Source organism: Cuculus canorus, chromosome 1 (genome assembly GCF_017976375.1).
Source record: "Cuculus canorus isolate bCucCan1 chromosome 1, bCucCan1.pri, whole genome shotgun sequence".
Taxonomy (NCBI): domain Eukaryota; kingdom Metazoa; phylum Chordata; class Aves; order Cuculiformes; family Cuculidae; genus Cuculus; species Cuculus canorus.
The window spans coordinates 181,846,359-181,864,727 of NC_071401.1; the positions used below are offsets into that span (position 1 = coordinate 181,846,359).

Genomic DNA, 18,369 nt, shown 5'->3' on the forward strand with positions numbered 1-18,369 from the left:
TAAGAAAGCTGGGGAGGGGCTCTTTATCAGGGAGCAAGTGACAAGATAAAGGGTAATGGGCTTAAGCTGAAAGAGGGGAGATTCAGATTAGATATTAGGAAGAATTTTTTTACTGTGAGGGTGGTGAGGCACTGGAACAGGCTACCCAGAGAAGTCATGGATGCCCCATCACTGGAGGCATTAAAGAACAGGTTGGATGAGGCTTTGAGCACCTGATCCAGTGGGAGGTGTCCCTGTGCACTGCAGGGAGGCTGGAACTGGAGGATGTTTGAGATCCCTTCCAACCCAAACTATTTAACAAGTCTATGATTCTATGACATGTAAACCTTGGTGGGCAGTGGCAATGCACTGTTCTTCGCCCCTTCTTCCTACACACTCCCTGCAGCTGCAAAGAGGGCAGCAGATACAACCCCATAAGGTCTAATGCACAATTGCCTCAACTTTTTTTCCTGCTGCCTCTTGTCAGAATGCCACAAATGCTCAGCCCTACAAATGTCAGTCATGCATGAGGTCTCGGTGAAAGCAGCAGCCCGGGGATTTCAGACCATGGAATCACATAATCATAGAATCACTAGGTTGGAAAATACCTCTTGGATCATCGAGTCCAATCATTCCTATCCGCCACTAAACGATGTCCCTGAGCACCTCATCTACCCATCTTTTAAATACCTTCAGGGATGGCGACACAACCACCTCCCTGGGCAGCCTCTGCCAGTGCCTCGTGACCTTTTCTGTGAAATTTTTTTTCCTGATATCCAGCCTGAACCTCCGCTGGTGTAGCTTGAGGCCATTCCCCTTTGTCCTATCATGAATTTCTGGTGGGAGGTGTCCTCGCCCATGGCAGGAGGGTTGGAACTGGATGATCATAAGATTCATAGAATAATTTGGGTTGCAAGGGACCTTAAAGATCATCTAGTTCCAACACCCCTGCCATGGGCAGGGACACGTCCCACTAGATCAGGCTGCCCAAGGCCCCATCCAACCTGGCCTTGAACACTTCCAGGGATGGGGCATCCACAACTTCCCTTGGCAACTCGTTCCAGTGCCTCACCATTCTCATGGTGAAGAAATTCTTCCTAATGTCTAGTCTAAACCTGCCCCTCTCCAGTTTATACCTATTTCCCCTCATCCTATGCCCACAAGCCTTTATGAACAGCCCCTCTCCAGCTTTCCAGTAGCCCCTTTCAGGTACTGGAAGGTCACTATAAGACCTCCTCTGGGCCTTCTCTTCTCCAGGCTGAACAAGCACAACTCTTTCAGTCTGTCTTCGTATGGGAGGTGCTCCAGCCCTCTGATCATCCTTGTATCCCTCCTCTGGACCTCTTCTAACAGCTCCATGTCCTTCTTACATTGAGGATTCCAGAACCGGACACAGTATTCCAGATGAGGTCTCACAAGAGAGGAATAGAGGGGCAGAATCCCCTCTCTCGCCCTGCTGGCCACACTTCTTTTGATGCAGCCCAGGATACGGTTGGCCTTCTGGGCTACAAGGGCACATGGCCAGCTCATGTTGAGCTTCTCATCGACCAGCACCACCAAGTCCTTCTCTGCAGGGCTGCTCACATCGCATCATCCCCGATCCTGTATTGACACCGGGGATTGCCCCGACCCAGGTGCGGGACCCCGCACTCGGCCTTGTTGAACCTCACGAGGTTCTCACAGGACCATTTCTCCAGCTGATCTTTAAGTTCTTTTCCAACCCAAACTATTCCACGATTCTGTGATTCGATGATTCCATGAGTCTATGAGTGGGGACACCAAAGGCGCCCGACGCTCCGGGCCGCCGGGGGTACCCCTGCTTGGAGCCCGGCAGTGCCGAGGGGCGGGTGGCGCTGCCCGCCTCGCCCCTCTCTGCCCCGGGTCCCGCCGCGGTCGCTCCCGGCACGGCGGGGCGTGTCCGTGCGGCCCCGCTCCGCCCCATCCCCGCGGGGCCGGCGGCGCCGCGAACGGGGCAGGGCGGCAGCGCCATGGGGCTGGAGACGGAGAAGGCGGACACCCGCATCTTCATGGACGACGACAACTTCCCGCGGAGCGGCGGCCCCGCGCTGTCGGAGGCGGAGAAGGGCGCGGAGGAGCAGCTGGACCGCGACCCCCACGGGATGAACGCCCACCTCCAGGTGCGGCTGCGGCGGCGCCCGGCGGGGGGACGTACCGGGTGTGCCCGGTGGGGGATGGGGGTACCCGGCGGGGGATGGGGGTACCCAGGGGAAGATGGGGGTGCCCGGTGTGCAGGTGTGCCCGGCGGGGGATGGGGGTGCCCGGTGTGCGGGGGTGCCCGACGGGGGATGGGGGTACCCGGCGAGGGATGCGGGTACACAGGGGAAGATGGGGGTTCCTGGTGTGCAGGGGTGCCTGGCGGGGGATGGGAGCACACGGCGGGGGATGGGGGTGCCCGGTGTGCGGGGGATGGGGGTGCCCGGCGGTCTCCCCTCGCCCAGCTCGGCGTAAGGGCAGAGCTGCTTCTTGTTCCAGCTGGGGTTCGAGGACGTGATCGCGGAGCCCGAGCTAACCCACTCCTTCGATAAAGTCTGGATCTGCAGCCACGCTCTCTTTGAGCTCAGCAAGTACCTGATCTACAAGTTCCTGACCCTGGTCCTTGCCATACCGCTGGCCCTGGTCGTGGGGATCCTCTTCGCGGTGCTCAGCTGTCTGCACATCTGGTAAGAGCGTTTTGGTGCGGGGGCTCTGCAGACACCTCAGCAGAACTTTCCTCCTGACCGGCGATCGCTGTCTTTGCAACCAGTAGGCAGATTGACTTACATCATTTGCTTTATTCTTCAAGAGGGAGAAATGTAAACAGTGTTTTCGCAGTGATTCTGCTCTTTGACTTGCTTTTACCAGCAGCCTGTGGTGTCTGTGTAAGGCCCTTGGGGCAGAGAGCCCGTTTTACCGTTTGTATGGCACCTATTGCAGTGCATTCCAGCCTCAGCTGATTTCTAGAGCAATAATAATGATTGTTTTGTTTTGTTTTGTTTTTTAAACTGTTTGTTATGTTGTTAAAACGTCTATTTGAGATGAAAGATCAGGGCAGACGTATTACTTGCACCTGACATCTGAAAGGTTACCTCTTTCATTTTTCCCTCACAAACTGAAGAAAGCTTTTGAGGGCCCAGCTCACTCTTTATTTGTGACTACCACAAAATCTGCTGTCGCTGCCTTGCATCTGGTACATGGCCATCTCTAGGTGCCGTGCCTCCAAGCACTTCCACTTAAGCAAAGAACCCCTGCTGAACTGAGGAAAGCTGCTTCTGGCCATGGCCCAGGCTCACAGGCAAATGCAGTAGCCCTCCAAGTCACAGCAAACTTGGTGTACTTTCAACAGAATATAATAGCAAAATATCAGGGAGGAGTATCTTGAGACCAGAAAGGTAGATGATTGTGGAGAAGAAAGAGACCCAGGGAGAAAAATGAGATTGAGGAAAGAACTGAGAATCCAGCAGCCTGCAGAGGAAGGAATGGATGCAGATTATCAATATCATTCCTGCAAGCTAGTATTTTCCGTATACGTTGAGTTTGGGCAGTCTTATTTGACTTGGGTAGCACTGGAATCATGAAGAAGCTTTTAAGGAAAATAAAATACAATCCAGAAACTGAGAAACAAACTCAAAGCAGTGAGAATATATTGGTTGTCTGAACTTGTGACTGCAATCTTTTGGATGCAGATTTCAAAGGTGGGATGGAAATTTGTGTTGATGACATCGTCATGAGCCACTTCAAAAACTGATTAACTTGAATTTTGGAGCATAAAGTTTGCATAATATCCAAAGGAGTTGCAGTGTAGTTTAGAGCTGCCCCCCTGCTACTCCCCAGATTATGATGAACATTATATAGGGTGCCTAGACTTTTAGGTCTGTCAGCTGTCACTGGGCTGTATGTTACTGCAAAAGGTGAGTGTTACTGCAAAAGAGGTTGGTGGATGTATAGATTTTACCTAGTGGAATATCTATGGAAGAATTCATTGATACCCGATTTATTAAGACTTCAATTTTTTTGTGCTTCACAATGATCTTGTATCTGGATTTCAATGTCTGGATACACAGACATGAGTTTCACTCAGACATCAGTTTCTATTTATGCAAGTAGTCCCTAGTGACTCTCCCAGGGAATGTGGGTTCTCAGTACATCTGAAATAGAACTGTCTGGATGTAGCACTTCATTTGAAAAGTTTCCCTTGACTTTCCGTGAACACACTTGCTTTCCCCACAACTAATTTTCTTTCCTTACTTTCATTGTCACTACAGAAGTGATCTTTCATTTTGATCTTCCTTGCACCTGGGATAGGTGTGAAAGAATCACATAACTCAGTAATGCTATCTGCACCCCTTGGACCTCATCCAGTGCTACCATGCAAAACCAGCACTGTTTCGTCTTCCTGCAACCACAAGCTGGATTTGTCCCAACACAAAGGTAGAACACACTGAGACTAAGCTTCTGTGCAGCTCTCCATGGTCCAGATTTTTCAGGAGTAAGGAGTTCAAAGTTTCTGCATTCGAGAGGGTAGCACAGGTATAGATATATATATATATTCAGATATATTCAGATATAGAGACCCTAAACATATGGTACCGGTTCCCATGAGGCCCATTTGGTCTGAAAAAATTGTAAATCCTTGTTTTGTGGGTGAAAGGAAAGGAATTCCTTTATAACTCTTGTCTTCAACTGTTGAAACATGGGAAAACCCCAGGCACTCCCACCCACATGGCTGCCTGCAGGAAGGCTTATCAGAGCTCCTGTCCCTCACTTTCATCATCCAAACCAGTGAGATGGTGATGTTGATCTGTCATAGGGGAGCCTTTTCCTGAGGCTAAATTCAAAGGCGTTTCAACAACTTTTGGAAGTGCTTAGGCACAAAGCTCTGCTGATTTTCACACGTGTTGTTGCACTTTTGTCAGCATGCTAAAATCCACAAAAGTCTGTCTCAGCATTCCTCATGCATCAAGGACACCTCATGAGTTTAACTCCTCATACCTGATAGTAAATGTCTTTCACCAGCAAAATGACTGCTAAAGAAAGAAGCAAATACGGAAGCAAATATCATGGAAAGCAAAAAGAAAGCTGAGTAAGAAATATGTAATCATGCACTTTAATTTCAGTTTTACCTGAAAAGATGGAGCATATTCTGTTCCTGGCTTGAGCCAGAATCCAGATAAAAGATACTGATGGGCTGAAACTGTGCCAGCTGGCAGCTTGGTGACCTCCATACAAGCCTGTTCAAGGAAGGCTACTTCTCCACATTTCTTCTCCTTTATGGGGGCTGTCGTTCTCACCACAGACTATACATGGCAGAATTTGTCAGACTGAGTTTTAACATCTTTCTGTGAATATTAGCAAGCTTTTAAACATGTCCTTAGACCAAGACTATTGAGATTATTGATTTTTTAAAATGAGGAGAACACCTGATTTTGCAGGCAGCATATGCAAGATCGTTATATTTATTATAGATCATGGACTGATTCTTGTTCCAAGCCATGCATTTGCCACCTCCTGGAAATTAACACTTGAATCTTATATATGCTTTGCTGTAGGCTTCTCAGAATAGTGTTCTGGTATGTTGCATGTTTATGCTAGGAATCAGTGGTTCATTTGAGGATCCATAAATTGAGTCTTGGATCTGAGGTGGACTCTAAAGAACAAGGATTCAGCCAGGTTTTATGCTCTTGTCGTCACCTGGACCAGGAGGTCCCCAGAGCTTCTCTCCGCTTGATCTTCCATTCACGGTGCTAAGATGTAACCAGGAACTTAACACAGAGCAGTTGGTATGGACATGCATCGCCTCTTACCTCTGTCTCCACAACTCCATTTGTATAACTTAATAGCGTCATCCTCAACTCCAAAACCATCTCCCTACTGGCTGTCTGAAATCAAAAGAAATTACAGTATAGTTATGCCACGAAGATCCGCCTCATGATCTGGTGTTGCCTTGATGCCTCTTCATTCATGTGCAGTGTGTATATCCCTTGGTTTCTGAAGAGGAAATAGCTTGTCTTGCTTCCTTTTTATTTTTATCATTTCCAGTCTATCCAGGTCCTCGGGTATGTGATGTTTGGTTTTAATGCACTTCATACACTATGTATGGGTCCTGGAAGCCTTTGGTAGTTGTCTCTTACATCACTCATAAATATCCCAAGGGTTAATAGGACTCAACAAGAAGGTCTGCAACTGCTAGGTAATATTTAGCCATCTGTTCACAATGCTTGCTTGTATTGCAGAGCCATATAAGTCTTTTAATTCGAAATCATGATGAAGTACATGTGCATACTTGGAAATAGGTAATGTAATGCCTGCATGATATAGCATTTGAAAACTAACTGCATTTTGAAAAACTGCACAGAAGAAGACGTGATTCTTCACTTTGAAACAGGAAACTGAATTACTATTGAATGACTACTCCAACCACATTGCCCAACTTTTGAAAAGTTGAGCTGCTGTATCAGTGGGAATTAAATTATGCACTCCCATTTCCAAGAGGTGTTCGGTTCTCAGCAGCGTTCCATCAGAGAATAGCAGAAAAAAGTAATGTGAGCAAAAGTGAGAAACGTTGATAGGTATAATTTAGTCGATGTCATGAACAGACATCTTGAACAGAAAGAGAAGAAAATAGGATAAGATGTAAAAAAAGGGGTAATTTGTTCTTTTCAGTTAAACAGTTCCCAAAAGAGGTGATTCTTTCTATTTAGTGAAAGAATGGGTATTTATGATGTATAGAGTCAATGACAGGTCATATATAACAGGTACTTGAAATATTTTGGCTATGCTTCGACTTAAATGCCAAATTCAACAGAGCTTTGATTTTCTTCCCAATGCTGTACCATGTGGTAATGCTAGTAGTACCAATATTGTAGTAAATATTGATATCCTTGGGATATACCAGCTTTACTTCCACTGTTAGACATTACTCAAGCAATCAGTTACCATCTCTGTGATCAGAAGTGCAGACCAGGGTAAACCCACCACACTGGGAGTAAAGCATGTATATGTTAATGTTTATTTGACAGGTCTTAAAAACAAATACACAGCTTCTAATGAGCTTGGTTATTTATTTTTTAAGTGTGCCTGGTCACTCCATGGAAGGCACATTGTACCCTGAGATGATTTGGAAACGTTGCACAGCAGGATAGCATATCCTATGCAGCATAGGATGCGTACTTACATACATGTAAGTACATAGATGGACACTTTGTTTTTAAGTTAGAAAATACCGTTGCCTTCTCTGAGGAAAGGTGTTTGAGTAATTACCATCTAAGTAGACTGACTGTTATTTTAAAATTGAAAGTGGTTTACCTTGATTAGCTTTGGTTGCTAGCATGTTTCACATATCCTCCTATGGAGTTAGCCTACATTGGTTTTTTTGTGTATTTACCATAAAACTAGACAGCAAGTGTTAAAAGATTGCAAAACATTACCAAAACATTTTCCTATTTATTGTATTTAACATTATCAAAAGAGGTTGAGTTCTGGTACTTTGTAAATGAGCACTACAGCAGGTGGGAGTGGTATGCGTTTCCAGCTTTTCCTAATGATGTCCTCATGATTCACTACATCTTTCCATGAAACTTTTGCATAGTGTGATATTTGCTTAGTTTGTATTTTGTGTAATCCTGTCAAGAAGGTCCAACAGAAATGTCAGTTTTCTGCTTCTCTGCAATTTGATTAAAAAAAAAAGAAAAAGGAAAAGGAAAAGAAAAAGAAAAAGGAAAAGAAAAAGGAAAAGGAAAAGGAAAAGAAGAAAAAAAAGAAAGAAAAAGAAAAGAAAAAGAAAAGGAAAAAGAAAAGGAAAAAGAAAAAGAAAAAGAAAGGAAAAAGGCCAAATTAATTTTAGGTGGTAGCAAAGGAGCAGTGACATAGCCTTTATAAACTAACTGAAATGCAAAAGGGGTGGAGTCAACACAAGCTGAGTAGCCATTTCTGGTGTTTTCCCTTGGAGAAATACTGATCTTTTTTTTTTCCTTTGCGTTACTGATGCTTATCGACTGTATTCTAACACATGAAGCTCTAATTTTATTCTCTATACATTGTCTATTCTATATGCAGTGGAACTATAGGTGGTTATAAAACTCATAGTTTACCGAGTTCACTTTAAAACTAGATACACAATATTCCAGTAGCGCTCACAGTTCTATATGGTGTGTATATTACTAGCTCTTTCAGCAGAGACAAAAGAAGAGAAGGTTTTAGAAAAACTATTCTTGTTTAAATCCATCTGAGTTAGCTTAGAGTGCGGCATAGACATACTAGTATACAGTTTGCATTGTTTTATAAAAGCTGAGAATCTGGTTAGACAAACACTGAAAACCATTTTGACTCTTTACATTTCTAAGCTTCATTTTTTTTAAATGTACATTGTTTTTCTGTACTTTGTTATTCTGAGGAGTACTTACTGAAATACACATATTTTGCATATTTTGCATATTTTTCAGACTTCCAATGAACCAGTAAATTAAATATTTCCTGTCATTACAAACAAAGTCAGTGATAGTTCTGCAATGCAATTATGTGGATGCAAGACTGGAATCTAAAATTCTGAATGCAACAGCAAATTAGAACGGAGTTTATTATCTTTATCAAGGGAATCTATAGCTCCTTCTGCCTAATTTAGGAAATAAAATGTTGTATATGGCACAGAGATTTTTTAAAACCTTGCTCTACTACCACTGCAGTATTACATAAATTATTTATGCATTTATTTTTTCTGCACCCAAATAAGAACATCCAGCTTAGCGAAACAACTAGGGGGGTTGGCCAATGAATGATTAAAATGGGAGAATGAATTAAAATAACTGTGGTGAGTTATCGTGTTTCCACTGGCCCTTGTGAGCCACCCATACGTGCACTTCTGGCTCGCCTCTGTTGTTAGCATGCTTGGCGTAAGCCACCACTAATGGCATTGCTTTGGAATTGGGACTCAAGGAAAGCATCCCAGATGAAAGCAGGTGAAAGCACAATACTTTAAAGTATGCACCCTAAGTCTTTCCCCTGACCAGGAGTTTTGACCTCATTCAACATTAGTTTCTTACCCACAAACGACAAACTTTAAACGATTAGCAAGATCTCATTTTTTCTGAGGTTTGGCATGTGCTGTAGTTGTAGTAATCCACTGTAACCAGATACTGTTTATGCTTTAATTTAACAGCTTGTAACAGTGATGTTACAGTTGGTAGGACTGAGATAGGACTGGCAACATGCATGTGTTCCTGTGCATTTGTGTGTTGGGGGAAGAGAGGGATAAAAGAAACTATGTGCATCACGGTGCTTCTGCATGTGTGTGTGAGGCTGTGAGTGAACAAAATTGATGGTGCAAAAGTGTAAAATCAACTTGTTTAGAGATTTAGAGTGTAAAAATCACTTTCTCTTCCATAAGATCTCATACTTGCATTTGGGTATCCTGATTACCCCATGCAATAGCAGCAGCATTCTTCAGATCTTCCTTCTTCTCTTTTACAGGATTGTGGTGCCTTTCGTGAAAACCTGTCTCATGGTCTTGCCTTCAGTGCAAGTTATATGGAAGAGCATGACAGATGTTTTCATTGTACCGTTCTTTCAGAGCCTAGGCCGATGCTTTGCTATGGTTAATATACGCCTGGACCAAGAATAAACATCAAGGAAGTGATGCTGCTGTAATTGTAGCTGGTGTTAATACCTCTTTGCTAACCTAACATATGCGCACTTACCATTCATTCCAAACTGTTAAATTACAATGGCTGGTTTAAGTGGGAACATGCTATTTTTTTCAAAAACTCCTATATTTTCAGGGAAATCAGGTGAAGAATAAGTAGGCGGTTTTCATAGCTCACTATTTTAACAACAGGCTGAACTTGGAGTATGTTGGCAACACTTTATTTTAATGGTACGTCTGCTAAGTCACAGGAGATTTCTGGTGGAGGTTTAGCAGCCACCACAGTGATAATGACTGGCGTTGTTACTATAAATATTTAAATATACTGTGATACCTTAGGTGAAACTGATCTCTAGGGTTTCCCATTGACTTTACTGCAAGTCCACCAGAGATCATTTTTACCCCTCACTATGCAGAATGATCAGCTCACTCCTTTATTATCAGCAATTAAAATGAAGGTGACTCATTCCATAAACATGCAGGGAAAGGAACTGTTGCATAATCTCCTGTACTGGGGAGGAAAAGCTCCCTGGAAGTTTATCCCTTAAAATAAGGTGTTACCTAATGATTTGGAACATCAGCTAATCTGTATATTTTATTTAATGAGAGGTTAACTTTGCTGTATATTTTGTACCTTTGTAAATGGCACTTGATGAGTTATCTTTGAAACATTATTTCTATAGTATTTGAATTCTAACCACCTTACTAGGCAGCAAGAGTGAGACACTGCAAAAAATGAGTTCAGATAACTAAAATTTCAGTTTCTAAATTATGTAGACTTTTAAGCGTTGCCGTGCAATTTTAGTACATTCATTATATATGGTAGAGCATAAAGGCAAAGATTTTAAGTTTTAATACAAGACTAAGCAAGAGTTGGAAATATCTGTCTATGAGAAATGTTTTTATTAAAAGTGGGGTGTATTAAATGCAACCCTGCCTATTTCTGTGTATTATCTGTGCAAATATTGTGATATTTAAAACAATGGACACTTTGCTGGCACTTTAGGTAGCAAGTTCTTTTAGAAGGCAAGTGACTATAATCGGTATCCTTGTCTAATTCTCCTCACCTGTTGACTTGACTCTCTGTGTTGCTTATTTGCTACTTCAAAGCCTAACCCATAAAAAAGCCCTTCTTCCTTCTGCACCTAATATGGCTTTGTAAACCAGAATAACAGAATGTATGCAGAGGTACATTAAAATTACATTAGCCTGCTGATGGGCTTATGCTGCTGTTTTCTTGAAATACAGATAAGTTGCAATTGTAAAATGTTTGTGTGATTTAGAATGCTATTTTCTAAAATGATGTCACAAATTTCTTATCAAACAAGAGATATATAATAAAATAATAAAAAAGTCTGCTTTTTCCTATTTTCAACTTCATTTTTTCAGGTTTTTAAACTTTTTCAAAAAGTTATTAAAATGCTGAACAGCATAGAATACTGTGCAGTTCTTCCAAAATATGGGAAAGGAAAAAGAAATGGGTGAACATCAATATGGTTCCACTACTATCAACTGCATTTAACTTACTTATAGCAGAAAATGATGTATCTCTGTGTATAATTAAGCCCATAGAGAATGATTGCTTTCTCTGAAGCAGCTCTCTCGATGCAGAATTTTGGCTACATTCAAAAAAACACTTAATTCTTTTTATGAACACATGCTTTATTTACAGATGAGCTGCCAAATTTTCCTTTTCTTGCTCATTGGCCTACAGAAACTAACTGATGCTGATGGCCTACAGAACTAACTGATGATATTCTTTGTACATTGAAAAAGTCTTTGTATACTTGTGCCTTTCAGAAAGGGATTCATATGGCTTTTCAAAACTGGACCTTAATGATTAGCGCCCATGGAAACTTTTCTGGACTTTTTTCTTCTGAAAAAAGTTAGCTCACTGTTCAGATGTGCTCTTCAAGATACCTTTCGTATGTTAAAAATGGAAATATCTCTTTTGAAAATAAAAATTGATGAGGATAGGTTTCGGTTCGTTTGGGAGTTATTTTCTTTTACAGCATCCAAGTTTTTTTCCAAAGATGTTTTCCACATAAATATATCTCCTTGATGAATTCATTAAAAACAAGAAAATAAATGAATCAGTACTAATCCTTGTGTCTAAAAGAAGCGCTTTAAAAGCCTGAACATTAAGGGAACTCGGGTCTGGCTCCAAACCTTGAGAATGAGGCCATTCCCTAGAGAAAATGGTATCCATTTAGGTCATGCCCTCCTGGATATATATATTCTTAAATAGCTTACTGAAGTCATCTGGCTCTAGCTGCCACAGACAATCAAGTAGAATCATTCGGTTTGTTCTTATTTTGATTTAGGCTTGTCATTAATTAGTTCTTTTCACCATTTCGCTAGCTGTCACAAGACTCAAATGAGCTTATAATTAAGTAATTAAAGCTGTTAGCTTCTTACATATTTTACAGCAGTACCTTTCTCTGGAATAGATGTGCTTTTACTACAAGAAAATACCAAATGGACTGTTGGGCGTAGGGTAAAATATTATATGCTTGGCAAATATTACTTCATGAAAACAGTGGAAGGAAGCATGAATATATACAGACTCTTCAGCATTTAGGTGTGAATCTGACCTGGGCAATTGTGGCTGGCGAGCATCCTCTAGGTTTAATGAATTTCACAGTTCTGACAGACATCTTGAAGCTCTGCCACAGCTGATGCTGTCAATAGCCGACAGAACTGTTGGGCAATAGAGATTAAGGAGGCACTGGCACTGACTTGTGATCTTCGATATAAGGGCAAGTTCCTTAACTTTGTCTCCAATTAACTTGAAATGTGGACAAACCACACCAGGAGATCCCGTAATAGCAACTTAAAATGAGAATTTAGGCAAAAAGGGAATCCAGAAACTTAGTCTCATTGTCCGCAACAAAGGTAGGAAAATTTACATCTGGTTCAGGTCAGCTACTTTTGATGCATCTTCTTCCCCTCTATGGAATGGGGAAAACATTATTGCTCTTAAAAAGAGTAGACTTTCCATCAACATTGTACAGTTATGAGGATAAACGAATAAAAGTGTGAGATTTTGTGATTCCAGCCTACCTCTTGTTACTGCAGACTTTAGATTATAGTCATAAACTGGAGGCTCAGTTCTGTAACACAAAGTATTTCAGTATCATATTTTTCATGTTTTCACAAGTAATATACAGAACTAACCCTGAATTTGTACTTATGGAGGTTTTTTCTTCTTATTCACAAAGACATTTAACCTGTCTCCTTATGAGAGCTATTTCATAAACTCCTTCTAATCTGACTCTATAACATTTGTATTTGTATTTTGTCTTTCCCCAATCTATTTGTTCACCATATAAATTGGAATAAATTCTTAACAGGAACTTTGACATCTTATTAAATGTGAAGCCTTTTCCCACTATCCAAAAAGCTCACTTAGGCATTCACTGATTTAAAAGTTTATAACATCCCTGCAGCTCTGGGACCTCAGACCACACACTTATATTTAGTGGAAGCCAAAGAATGGTAAGTCCATTATTTTTACAGGGTGTGATCATTCCCCCACCTGCAGAGATAAAACTATTGCTGGTAAGCTGTATTAACCCTCTACTTATAATACATGGAAAAATACACGTGTTTTGAGCGTTTTTTTAGATAAAAATGCAAATGGAGCAAGGTCAAACACCAGACTCTACTAGTGTTGTCTGTTAGTACACCGTGCTCATGGAAATTAGAGCTGAAGACCTCCAGCCAGTACACTGAACCAACAGTCATGTATTAAAAACTGAGGTGATTCTTTCATGCAGCGATTTACAACCGAGGGGACCATTAATAATGGCTAATTTTAGCCTGGTGACACTAATCTTCCTAAGCTTATAGCAACAAAAAGTAAATGTCTTCTGTAGAGGCAATTCAGAGGAGTGAAGATAGGTTTCTGCACTGAATCATCCTCCAGAGAAGACACTCTGCGCTGATTAATGCAAAATGTTTGGCTTGGCTCCATTCCACTGCTACAAAAAAAGTTGTATTTGCTGCAGAAATTGTGCAGGACTATGAAAGCAACTAAAGCTTTATGTAAATAGTGGGGTAGGTTCTTCTTTGCACACTCCTCTCACAGCTTGAGGTAAGAAGTGAGTATCACCTGTGTTAGGTATTCAGTTTTGTCTGTTATCAGGCTTCCCCCTCCAACTGCAAGTAGCAGAAAGAGGGATCCCTTAGATTTGGATTACAATTTCATGGAATAAAATTTAGAGATTCGCACCTGTTTTTCAGACTTGGATCAAAGCTTGTCTGTTTTTCAAACTGCCTCAGTTTATTAAGAGCTGCTTTTTCACCCCATGTACCTACCTCACCTTGCTTTTTACTTTACACCATCATAGCTATCACAGTGCTACACTATTTGCTTTTTACTTTACACCATTAGAGCTATCACAGTGCTACATTATAAGCCAGGATTGGCCATGAAATGCTTAGACAACAAAGCTGGGTGATGATAAATTCCATCCATACATAAGCCTCAAGGGGTGGGTATTAAGTCCCACTATGAGCCCCATTGACAAGACTAAGATCTGATATTTCTACAGACACCTGAAGAGTTAATAATATACTAGAACTGGCAGAAAGGTACAGAATAGTGTTGACATGGACCAGTGTTCATGGTCTAGCTAGGTGTTTGTCAAGAATTTTATACTAAAAGGGGATGAGAAAAGAGTTACGTGATTTGTGCGAGGTCTGGCAGAATTAAAGCTTTCAATCTGTTTACCTCTCCCGCCAAGACAGTTACAAGCTATCTTGATCTAGACCTACAGGGAATGGCTCTAACAAAATATGGGCACACCTGCCACAGGATTGAGATGGGAGTCAGGCATTTAAATCCAAAATTGCAATCCCTGCCCAGCTGCCACCCAAATAGGAACATGTCTAAACTCAGAAGGCACCTCCCTTTCACGTAACCTCCCCTCAGTACCTACAGTTTTACTTCGGTCATGCCCAGAACTGCCCTTGTTTGAGCAACCTGGCATCTTATTTGCATCTAAACCCAGTCAGAATCACAAAAGAGGAGAACAGATTGCTTTGGACTGCTCAAAATACGCTTACTGCACATGAGCAGAATAGGGAACTTCCTAAAATACGCTTTCCCAGGACTGAGTTCAAATGCATTACTACTCCTTGAGACACACTAAAAATTATTTTGGATGTCTCAGGTGCTGGATTACTTCTTCTAGCCCTCAGGCTATTGTGAAATGTTTTATGGCAGCAGCATTTCCACGTAAAAGGGATTTACTCCTAGTTAGATGTTGTGAGAAGGAAGGAATGGGAGAGGATCTCAACATCTCTCCTGGTATCACTACCCCTTTGATGCAGGCAAAAAAAGGGCCAAATAAAAAATGTATACATGAAAATGTGGCCCTATATACAGGCAGCAAGAAGCACCCATGCCATTGGGAAACTGCTGATCCAGTGACTTATAATTTAAAACACAGGAATCCTCCAGGGAATGGGGACAACAACCATAAGTCCTCCAGGACTGCAAGTCTGTAAATAATGAATGAGCAAAACATTGGCCTGCGTGTTAAACCCATCCCGATGCTTGTTATCACGCAGCAGGGTGAGGACAGTAGTGTGGCTGATAAAAGTTCACTACCAACAGCTCTGGCAGCTCACGCTTTCGTCCAGCAAAATATCCAAAAATGCACATAAAAGGACACAGTTAGGCAGAAGAAGGGAAGACACTAAAAGAAGCAATGATCTTCCTCTCCTAAGCCTCAGGTTTTTAAGTGCTCTACATAAGGCAGGTTGCTTGCTGACAGCCTCTGTTAGCTGACAGCCCTGCTGCTGCTGAAACTATACATAAAGGATACAGTTTCCCAGGGCTGATTCTGATCTCGCTGACATCGGAATATATCAAGGGTATTCCTAATGCCATAATTGGAATAATTACACAAGCTTGAAAAAAAAAAAAATACTGCGAGGGGGATGAGGAGTGGAGGGAGAATGTTTGATACCAGACAAGGACACTCAGTGAGCTGTCGTGCATGTTCAGTTCAGTTTCATGACTCATTTTCGACAGTTTTTTGAGGAATTTTGTCCAATCTTTTTTTTTTTTCTTCATGCTGGCTTATGGGGAAGAAATGTTTCCCACTCATACAAAAACCTTTTCTCTTTTCAAAATGGAAAGAACAGCTCATGACTTGCACACACTTTGCTCCATGTTTAGAGCAAGTTCCCAATTAAGGAATCCCTGAGGTTTGGAAATTCAGTTAAAGCAAGTCTTTGCATCAACAAAAACTTCTTAAAATTAGGCCTAACATTGGTGTGATGGAGAAAGAAAAGAGTCAGTGAGGTGGCCAGGAAAGTCAGCATGTAGTGCTGCTCAACAGCTGACCTGGGCTACTAAAGGCACCATAAAGCTCAATGAGAAGACAGTTTGGGTGACATTTCCAAGGCCAGCTTGGGGTCTACAACTCCTGTCAATTTGAGGCTACCCCTGAATAATCCATTCATAGTAACTGACAAGGGGGTCAAAGCCTTTGCACTTTCAGAAGATTCCTGCAAGCCTTTATCAGCCCTTTTCCAGCTGAGCTATACTCTTCCTCTGTATGTAGTGGGAGCTCCTTGCAGAACTCTCACGTGCATCCATGCCAAGTCTCTGGCTGTCAATTCTCTGTGTTTCTCATACAGCAGTGCCAGAAGCAACGGGCCACGGCTCCATCCCCATCCATTTCTTCCGATGTAACTTCCTCCCTCTTCCAACTTGGTAGTACTTGTGTCATTTTCTCTGTAGGCTGTCTTCTTGGTGTTCAAGCCCAAGTGAGCACTTCTAAGGTTCATCAGATGTGACAGTTCATTTCAGCCCTATATATATATACATCTCATAGAGTTTATAAATTCCACCCATTTCCAGTATTCTTCCAGCTGCAGCAGTGTTGCATGATTTTAAATGTGACTGTGGTTCTGCAGAAACCACTCCAGGACAAATTCAGTAGTTCAAATTAATAAATATATCTTTTTTTTTAGTCATCTGTGAGATATGCTGTAATAGTGAATGATGGGTCAAAATCTCCTGATTTATGTGCAGGACACTTAATTGAAAAACTTTCATCAGTAAGAAAACAACGAACTGTTTTATGGGCTTTTTTCAGACAGGCTGAAAAATTGCAGAGACTACTGTCCTTCGATCCACTCGTTTGACTGTATGGACACACTGAAATATTTGGACAGCCAAAGATAATTTAATGATGGCCTAAGTGAATCATTGCATCAATAAAAAAAACCTACTTTTAAAACTTACAACTAACTTGGAAAGCTGGAAAACATCCAACCAAAGCATTTGTTCTGAAGTTTATGAGCAATATAAACTCTTAAATTCCACTGCTAACCGGTGATCATATCAGTAATGTGCATCCAGGTGGACTGCATTTTCAGCAGGTGCAGTTATTTACATCTGTGGAGCATACGTCCAGTGGCCTTCTTGAGGTCATTTCTCTGTTGAATTGCCAAAGCCAAATATACTGCAGTTAAGAATTTTCTACTTCTGTTGCTGCAATTCTGTGCTAAATGGCATAACACTAAGGTCACTATTTTTTCTGTTAATGTTATAAATCTTGCACTATGGTCTGATTTCCTAACAGAAAACTGATGGCTGCAAACACACACACACACACACAAAAAAAAAAAAAAAAAAAAAAAAAAAAAAGGCAAAATATAAGTCACAGTTTATAGAATCATAGAATAATTTGGTTTGGAAGGGACCTTAAAGATCACCTAGTTCTATGCCCTGCTGCGATGGGCAGAGACATCCCACAAGAGCAGGCTGCCCAAGGCCCGGTCCAACTAGCCTTTATAGATGAGAGAGCTGGGGTTGTTTAGCCTGGAGAAGAGGAGGCTGAGGGGAGAGCTTATTGCTCTCTGCAACTACCTGAAAGGAGGTTGTGGAGAGGAGGGAGCTGGGCTCTTCTCCCAAGTGACAGGGGACAGGACAAGGGGGAATGGCCTCAAGCTCCGCCAGGGGAGGTTCAGACTGGATATCAGGAAAAAAATTTTCACAGAAAGGGTCATGGGGCACTGGCAGAGGCTGCCCAGGGAGGGGGTTGAGTCCCCATCCCTGGAGGTGTTCAAAAGACGGGTAGATGAGGTGCTCAGGGACATGGTTTAGTGGCAGATAGGAATGGTTAGACACAGCGATCCAAGAGATCTTTTCCAACCTGGTGATTCTGTGATTACAACCCTCACCTGAACCGTCTTGAATACAGTGATGAATCCTTACAGCTTTTACATCAACATATGCCCCAGAGCTGACAAAGGACTTTGAGAACAGAGCACGGCAAAATATCAGTGTCTCACCATTCCTCTTTACAAGTAAATCCCAGCTGGCTGATAGGCATGGCAGACATGTATGGGTCAGTTTCCACTCCGAGAAAAATATAGCAGAGTTAAATTGCAGGACTGTTAAATATTTGCATAGTTTTGAAATGAACCAGCTGAGAAAATCTCCTTTTCTTCATCCCAAGGATGTCCAAGTTTCCACAATCGTTCGTGGGGCAGCGATGACTCTGTGTAAACTATTGTCAACGCGGGGGAGAGGGGGGAGCCCTGCAAACGCCTCGCTCGCTCTGGACGTGAAACACAACTAAACTTTTCCATCTCCTCACCGCTCCCCTGCCCTCCCCCTCCCCTCCGTGCTGCCCCCGCAGCGCACTCGGGGCTCGGGGCAGGAGGACCCTCTCCCCGTCCCCTTCGCCTCCCTGCCGCGAGCATCCGGGGCCGGGTCCGCCCGCTTCCAG

The 18,369-nt window shown here is 42.3% G+C and overlaps 1 protein-coding gene across 1 annotated transcript; it reads left to right on the forward strand.

Annotated features, from left to right (window-relative positions):
- The first annotated feature begins 1,909 nt into the window (after positions 1-1,909).
- Positions 1,910-11,337, forward strand: CAV2 (caveolin 2). The gene is made up of 3 exons (XM_054055999.1): positions 1,910-2,117; positions 2,473-2,660; positions 9,442-11,337. The coding sequence occupies exons 1-3, from the start codon at positions 1,968-1,970 to the stop codon at positions 9,590-9,592; spliced, it is 489 nt and encodes a 162-aa protein (XP_053911974.1). The 5' UTR covers positions 1,910-1,967; the 3' UTR covers positions 9,593-11,337.
- Positions 11,338-18,369: the final 7,032 nt, after the last annotated feature.

Excerpts from the sequence above, each read along its gene's own strand:
- CAV2 (XM_054055999.1), top strand. The coding sequence starts at position 1,968 with ATGGGGCTGGAGACGGAGAAGGCGGACACCCGCATCTTCATGGACGAC. Across the intron at positions 2,118-2,472 it reads GGATGAACGCCCACCTCCAG|CTGGGGTTCGAGGACGTGAT; the intron begins GTGCGGCTGCGG and ends TTCTTGTTCCAG. Across the intron at positions 2,661-9,441 it reads CTCAGCTGTCTGCACATCTG|GATTGTGGTGCCTTTCGTGA; the intron begins GTAAGAGCGTTT and ends TCTCTTTTACAG.